General features: G+C 34.7%; 1 protein-coding gene across 1 annotated transcript; it reads left to right on the top strand.

The window, feature by feature from the left end:
• Positions 1 to 3,039: 3,039 nt before the first annotated feature.
• On the top strand, positions 3,040 to 5,374 carry LOC128216371 (uncharacterized). Its single transcript, XM_052922931.1, has 4 exons — positions 3,040 to 3,425; positions 3,757 to 3,990; positions 4,171 to 4,624; positions 4,905 to 5,374. Exons 1-4 carry the CDS (start codon positions 3,134 to 3,136, stop codon positions 4,906 to 4,908), a joined length of 984 nt encoding a protein of 327 aa, XP_052778891.1. The 5' UTR covers positions 3,040 to 3,133; the 3' UTR covers positions 4,909 to 5,374.
• Positions 5,375 to 8,788: the final 3,414 nt, after the last annotated feature.

Raw genomic sequence — 8,788 nt, 5'->3', positions numbered from 1 at the left:
GGCCCAAGTGCTCATCAGTCATTGACCGTAGCCTTTTACGCACTCAGATCAAGTTCGACAGGTTCATCTACTGGTCAACGTCAACCTACTAATATTTACGTGAAAAACTACAGAAACAAGCTCAGTAGCCAAAAGTTTAAACATTAACCCGGTTTAATGGCACAGGGTCAATGCCAAGGACATAGAACATAAAAACAGAAAATCTCATACAAGAAACATGGAACAATAGCACAAAACTCCATAAACAGCACATTGCATACATACTATATATAAAAAAAACTAGGTATGTTTACTTGGCTTGTTAAGACCATCACCCGGATCAAATCGTAGTGACACTTTGTATGGTCCAAACAAACAGTTTACTTTGCCTGTTTAGTTTATCTCTCGTAATGTAACATGGCTACGATTTGAATGATTCGAAGTAGTAGTATCACAACGTACGTGTCGTAGTCACAATTTGTATGGTCCGAACTAACAGTTTAACTGTGCTGGTTAACTTAAGTACCTTTTACGTATCGTATCGTAAGGTCCTAAGTTGTAAATCTTGGTCACACCTCACGTAGTCACAGTTTGTCAGAAACGAACGACGGTTTACTAGAATGGTCTTGTTCATAACGCTGTACTTATCGTAGTGAAAATATACAGGTCCAAACTAATTGTTTACTATGCTGGTTTAGTTCATTTTCCGGAAAAGATTGTAGTAACTAATTTTTATCGTCCGAATAAACAGTTTACTATGCTGGTTAAGTAAGTCACTTGTAAATCACTAATCATAGTATCACTTTGTATGATCCGAACTAACAGTTTGCAATACCGATTAAAGTAATAACCCTGTAGATAACGTAGCGACAATTAATATGGTTCAAACTAACAGTTTTCTTTACTGGTTAAATTCCTCGCCACGTAACGTCCAAAATAACAGTTTACTATTCCAGTTGAGTTTCCAACCCGGTACATATCGTAGTAATAATTTGTAAAGTTAGAACTAACATACTATTCTTGCTTATTTCATCACCATGTAACGTCCAAGGTAATAGTTTACTACTCTGGTTTAGTTTCTAGCCCGGTACGTATCCTAGTAATAATTTGTAAGGTTGGAACTTACAGTTTATCGTGTTGGCAACTTGTCCAACTTAACAATTTACGATGATGGTTCAGTAATTTCAATCTTGCATGACCAGTTACGTACCGTAACGACAATTTGTAAGCTCCGAACTAAAGTGTAATATCCTGGTCAATATTTATGCAAAAAGCTACAGAAACAAGCTCAGTAGCAAAAAGTCTAAACATAAACCCGGTTTAGTGGCACTGGGCAACGCCAAAGACATAGAACACAAAATCACAAAAAAAGAAACATAGAAGAACAGCACAAAACTCCACAAACAGCACAGTTCATGCATACTGTATATATAAAAAATAGGTATGTTTATCAAGTTGATAATCCGGTTCGGTGTTATAGTGTTAATTTTTAACGTAAAAAATAACAGCTTTCTTTCCTAGTTTAGTTCATAATCCAGTTTGTATCCTAGTGACGATGTGTAAGGTCCAAAGTAATATTTTACTATACTGGTCTAGTTCATAGCCGTGTAACTCTCGTACTGATAATTTGTAAGGTCTGAACTAACTGTTAACTATATCGGTCTACTTAATAGCGCGCTAAGTATCTTAGTGATTTCTTTCTCAAGTCTGAACTTACAGTTTATAAAACTGGTTTAAATCGTTACTCTGTACCTATCGTATCGAAAATTTGCCACGTCCAAACTCACAGTTTAAGGTGTTAACATTTTTATTTCTCTCATCTGCCGGTACGCATCGAAGTGATTATGGTAACGTCCGAACTTTCCGTTTTGATGTTCGTTTAGTATTTTTATCTCTTAGACTCGCCGGTACGTATCGCTGAGACAATTTAAAGGGTCAAACATGTTATTTCCAATAGAAATCTCGTTCTCGTTTACATTCCTTTTTAAACCATGCGGTGCATAGTTGTGCCAATACTAAAGCTATAACTTACACTTCATCATAGTTAATTTGCGTCCTTCTTACTTCTTAATAGGGCCGACCGAGCATGTTCTTTTCGTGTCCATGGTGAAATACCGCTATACTAGCCAGCGCGCATGCACAACCTTTTACTTAATCCATTTAATAAAACTATTTAATGACTAAATGGATATTTGACAATCTGCATAATGTTTAATGGTTAATGATAGTTTCAGTTTTGTCGGTGCTTTTCCAAATGAATAAATGTGACAATTTACTGTTTTAATGTGCGCCCCCCAGTGTACGGTGTTCTCCGTTCACAGTGCTTTATGTGTGTTACTGTATAATGTTTTATGTTCGTCCCCGAGTGTACGTTGTTCCCGCCGCCAAAACGAACCTATTACCCAACATTGCTAATTATAAAGCATCATAAAGAAATGATACCTAACAAATTCAGCAGGGGAATTATGAAATATGATATCTTTAATATATTTGAAACAATACATAAGGTAGGTTGTTGTTTGTCAATCAGGAAAAAGAACGGTAACTCATTATTGTATATAACAGTTTTTACTACACTTTGCGGTATAAAGGTTGACATTATTAAAGCAGATTCAATAAATATCAAATTATCACCAAACTCTCTTAAAGGCATTATGTAGAACAATACAAAACCATCTTATAACGTTCCGTATTTGATAACAGATATTAACGAGTCAAGTGGTTAAATTTAAATTTCATTATCCTTAAATGCACCGAAACAAATCCGAAACACGTCTTAATTAAAGTAATTCATTTAAACAAGCATTACTAAAACGTGAGCCATTAACATGAGTTAATGCATTTCGTTTTTTGTTAAAGTTTTGCAAATACGTCATAAAGCCAAGAGCAAATATTAAACCTGCTAGGCATGCTACAAAGACCCGCCTACATGCGGTTTACGAACAACTATATATACTCGAATCCTACAACTTTAAGCTATTCTCAAATCAATGATTTAAAAGTATTAAAGCAAAGCTAGGCTTACTATATCGAGGACTGTACTTTTGAAAAAGCATTAAATTACATGGTTTACAATATTAAAAGCATTTATATTTTCCGGTATAATTCATAGACTGTAATATACAAAACAAAACGCAATTTTTATAGCGAAACAATGATCGGATACATCACAGCGTTGTATGCTTTGGCCGCCGCAACTTTGGTCATTGCTGGTCAAGACAAACTTGTGCAATGCACCCCGGGTGAATATGAGATCATCGGAAAGGCCGACTGTACCGGCTACTACTTGTGTGTGTTTGGGAATCCCGTTGAGATGCCACCTTGTCCTCCTGGCTCTGTGTTCAGCTCCAGCTCGAACGTTTGTGTTCCTAAAGGTTCTATTTACGATGACTGCAAGAAAACAACAGATGGAAGCGGCAGCCACATAACAGAATCGCCCGATCAAGGTGAGTTCTAACGATGTTTTTATTCTCTTTTATTTTCTTGTTTGCTGTTGATCCCTTCATAGAGAATTTAATTCAAACATGAGTAAAAGAGTCGACCAGCAGCACGGAGATAGTAAGGAGCATTCTCAAAATTATGTACACATAACTCATTATTTGTTTAAAAATATTTTACTTCAATATAAATTAATTAATTCACACACGGAAAACACAAACCCATTGTAATATATATTCGCTTGGCTGTGGCTGCAGCCCACAGAAGGCGTTAAAGGCATAAAATATATAGTGTATTAAGGTTATAAGTCTGTTGAGAACAATCATATTTGCTTTTTAGGGCATCTTAGTCCAGTGGAACGATGTAACAGGGACGGTAATGGTGTGTTCCACCACCCAACCGAATGCCAAGCCTTCTACAACTGTAGTGTTCGTTACACACCAGAAATACCCCGATTCTTTGAACAACACCTTGTTGAATGCCCCTACCCTCAGCTGTTCAACACAGAGACCAAACAATGTGACCATTTTGAGAATGTCAAATGTGGAACCAGGACGGAATTCAAGGATGGCTGTAAGTTGGCATATGATTATGTATTCGTGGTTAGAAATAAAAAAAATATTTAACATTCTAGTTCGAATACATCTCTATTTGGTATATCTTATTACTGGGACTATCTTTTTTTTAAATTACGACCTCATTTCATGGGCTTCATAATCAAAACAAACGATCAAATGATTCTGTCTTCCTTAGGTCAATACAAAAGCAATATGTGCGGCAGTTCCCATTGTATTCCTTGTAACGTCCGCCTACCAAGCTGTGAAGGTAAACGTGACGGAATAAACATCCACCCAGTTAAAATTTGGACCCCATTCTACGTCGTATGTTACAAGGAGCGCACAGTCAAGGAGGACCGATGCAAAGTTGACGAAAACGGCCGCACACAGCTGTTCCATCCAGAAAAGAACGAATGCGTTTCATTGGATATGATTCCTCGAGAACACGGAGGAATGATGCCTGAGTGCGGTACGAAAGTAGACGGGTTTTATCTGGACGATTTCGGACGATGTGATCGTTACGTTCATTGCCAGGGCAGGAAGTACATTGGCACGATCAAATGTGCTGTTGGAGAAGCGTTCGATGATACGAAAGGCGGATGCGTTCCGGAAGAAAAAGCGTGTGGACCCTGTGGGAAACTCGACCATTGGTAAATATGCTAAAATAGTTTTTCTCTTTAGTGGTACATACAACATTAGGTGTTTGATAACTATATAAATATACAAGCTAATTTTATTGTTAATTGGACAAGGCGATAACTGACATTAAGCAAAAGAGCAGATAAAACATCTATGTTCTTACTAATCTACAGTGGTTTGCAAATATAGTGTTTAAAACTATGCTCTTATTCTTATCAATTCTATCAAATGAATATAATTATAAATTATGCCTTAACGTTATGACAATTACACCCGTTTTACGTTTTTCAGCTAAACAAGTTGCTTGCATGATGGTGAAAACGATATAAAGAAGGACGAAGTCAGGAATCGCCAAGACCATCATTAGCTGTGATATTCATTAAGGACGTTATCACGTCACGTAAGGTCTCGTGATAACATTTGCTAAATTGAACGTGATATTAGATTGTTCCAAAGAGCCTTTAAAAAATCTGCCAAATTTTGAGCATTCATTTTGTTTTCATTTTTATGAGAAAACTATTGATTCAACTATTGAGTCCCGACGTTTATGTATATTTCATCATGTAAAATGTTTGTTTTATAAGTTTGCCCGAATGTAACATTCATTGAATGTGTGCTTCTTTAACTCTGTGATATTAATATTAATTCGGATATAACCTTAAATAATACTATATTTATCAATATATGCAGCATGGACAATGATTCAAGTAAAGTGAAAGGTTAGCTGTCATTTATCAGATGGGGTGAAAATCAGAACAGAATAAGAGATTTATAACACTATATATTTTAATACGATGCATAATAAAATTATGAAATATGAAACATAATTTAAAAATAGATTGTGTAAAATCGTTATTTTTATCAATGATTTTTCCATGTGCAGTGAATTTGAAATCCATGTATTTTATTGTTAATAAAACAGCGAAACTCGTTTAATTTTATTATCTTTCTTCGTGCCCTCATTTAATCCATCGCCATTATCGCCCGCTGAGGTTTATTTACCGACCGGATTTGCTGTAATGCAAACGGACATACAAACTTTTACAACCTTGTTAATGAAACATAAATAATAGCATATCTTATAGTACTTGATATCATTTTACAACTTTGTCTCATCCTCCTACTCTCTCTCTTCAACACTTTCCAATTAAAACTTATATATTTTACTTTGGGCTTTGATCTATGGAAACACTCCATTCAGCACTCATCAATGATTTGTCTCTTTTATTTAAATCTACTACATCTGTAAATTGAAGAAGAGTGATGAATAAATGAGTAATGTGATCATTTCTTAGATTGATTTAGACTTTCATTGACATAAATGGTAGGCTCACTGCTCACGCCTCCATGAGTAACAGCTAACAGGAAATGTTTCACATGCATATACATGATTACTATTATTTAGGGTAATCGAGTGTGAAAACCATTGCATAAAGTTAAAACACGGAAGTACACATTTTCATTCCTTTTATAGATTGCCATTCAATTTCATCTTTACAAAATAGTTAGTGCAGAAATAAAAAAACACAAGTATTTGCTCTGGTTGAGACTTGCTTCAGGAACACATAAATTTATATAATATTAATATTATTATTATAAATATATTTCACAAGTTTTCACAAAACCATGTACGTAAAATAGTTCTCCTTTTGGCGAATGTTATTTAAAAAAAATGAAGCTTCAACAACCTCCGTACAGGGTTACCGCCTCCAAGCAATTGGTGGTCGTTATATTGATAATAAGCGACGGGTTGAACAACTTTGACAGAGGTTAAAATATAGAATATTGGGGTGAAAATATTTCAAATTCGGCCATCCTTTTTTACAGTATAATTTTCAACCTTTTAGCGGCCATTTCTTTCAAAACATGTTGACAGTCTGAACAAAAAGAAATATGTTTGTGAATGAACTTCGGGAAATCAGGAAATTAGTTTAAGCCATTCATTCCAGATTATTTGGAATCTTTGCGACTGATGTATTAACATATTTTTTTGATAAAGCAAGCCGTTTCTTACAAGATAGTTGTGTGTTGTTATTAATATATGTTGCTTCAAAGTGGGGGTATGCACAGAAAACAACTATTTTATTTTTGAACAAATTTAAAAATTGCATCACCCAAAGATCATTTCCTTGCGGGCTGATTTACCACCAGCGGCTTATGGAGTATCATTTGAACGATGGGTGGCCATAAAAGTGAATCCATTGCTTCGTTCAAATAAATGAACAATATTTATTTAGAACAAGTGTTATGATATATATATGTACTTGGTCAAACTGATAATAACCAGGATATACATCGATGAAGCGAATTGATTATTTATATCCACTTTAAACAAAAGTTTAAGCAAACATAATATTATCACGTTGTCTACAAAAATGAGTTCTGCAGAGGTAACTTCGTACATTGAATGTACATTTTTTTCAAAAAGCAACGTGTGAACTACATTTTTTGAGGTTTACATAATCCAGGTATGTGTACTTTGGCAGCCAATTGTATAAACCTGGTTATCTGTTTATAAATTAGTCATGTTGTCCACGGGTTATTTTCCATAGGTTATTTCGATACATTATCCGCAGGTTACCTTTTGGCAAGTATTTATATTTTAATGATTTGATTGGTTGATACTTATTCTTCATAAATATTGTCCATTCATTAACAAGTTTGGATAATCTTGACCAAATCAATATCTATGAATTTATTGTAAAATAAAATATGATTTAATAGGATCATAATAAATTCTTTTCTGAACATTGAGTTTTTTGTCCATTTGCAACTCATCAAACATCGTCTAACACGTCAACGAGATCATTTGCAAAATTTGTATTACGTTACAATATGACTCCACACAATTTAAAGTGCTTTTTCGAACAAGTTCCTCCACATAAGATTTGGCTGCGCTCAATATATTTCTTTGGGTATTATTTGTGTCATATTTACATTTAGAGTTTTCATTCTTGTAAACGAAATTATATTTAATGAGAATCACGATTTACTTTTTTTCCTTCGTAAAATAGTCGTAAAGGAATTATGGCTATAAGGAATAAAATACCAACGCTCATTATTAAACATCCTCGGCAGCCAAGGTATTTTCTTCCGTTACACTCCATACTTTCCGCGGTACAATTTACTCTTTAATAACCTGTATTTTAGTTGTCTCTGTAGGGGAGTGTTTTCATTGACTATTCATGATTTTACAGATAGCCCGAGAATCATGCTTGTATATGTATATCTTTACAAAAGGTAGACGATTTCACTTTCAAGAGTCTCGGCATTGGAACATTTTTTGTAACAGCTACACATGATTGGCGTTCATTTATACCATTTAACTTGTATGTTAAAATACACCGGGTATGACTAGAACCATCGATCGGCAGATTATTAGCAAGAAGCGCTACGAACTGAGTTATTGCTTCGACTTATTAATCTTATCGAAAATAACAAACCTTTACCTTGACATTTAAATAATAAGGATTAAAAGAAGTATGATACTTCTAGATGCATCTTGATGTTTGCGATTATCAAGTTACCTTAAAAGGAGGGTGAAGCACACTTCCGTGATTGTTTATTCATATACACGTATGTAACACCCTCACTCCATTTTCTTGCTATATACTAAGCCGTTCAACCGTATACTAATAGAGTCAAAACAACGACGTCCGCTGTTACAAGTTTTATTGTAAACAATTATTTATTTCTTAGTTGCCAATTAATTTGTTCTATTAAACGAGAGCAAAGCTGACTCTCAGATCTTAATCTGGCAGACGACTGCCTCAACTCGGTCCGTAGATCTGAAGATTTAAAATCAATTACATTTTCGACTTTCAGAATCCTAACCAGAAACAGACTACCTCTCGACCTCCAAAAATAAGGTTTTATACTCTCTTATTGGCCCCCATTGTAGTTGACCATTCAGTGTTTCCTAATTCCCCTTAATAGTTTAACGATATCATGTGATACATTTAATCTCATGTGACAATAACCAAAGTATTTTACTGGCTATTGTCACAAAAAGGAGCTTGTCAATCAATAGTTTCAGTGATGTCAAAATTAACTAGACCAAACCCCTTTAATAGGACTCTAGTAAACAAGGTAATTAAACTTATTTCTGGACAGTACTTAAAACAGCCATTAGCGGTTGACCTGAGCAGTAGCCGATTGTTCTTCGATAGTACCAA

Source organism: Mya arenaria, chromosome 14 (assembly GCF_026914265.1).
Source record: "Mya arenaria isolate MELC-2E11 chromosome 14, ASM2691426v1".
Taxonomy (NCBI): domain Eukaryota; kingdom Metazoa; phylum Mollusca; class Bivalvia; order Myida; family Myidae; genus Mya; species Mya arenaria.
This window is presented reverse-complemented; position numbering and strand designations above follow the sequence as displayed.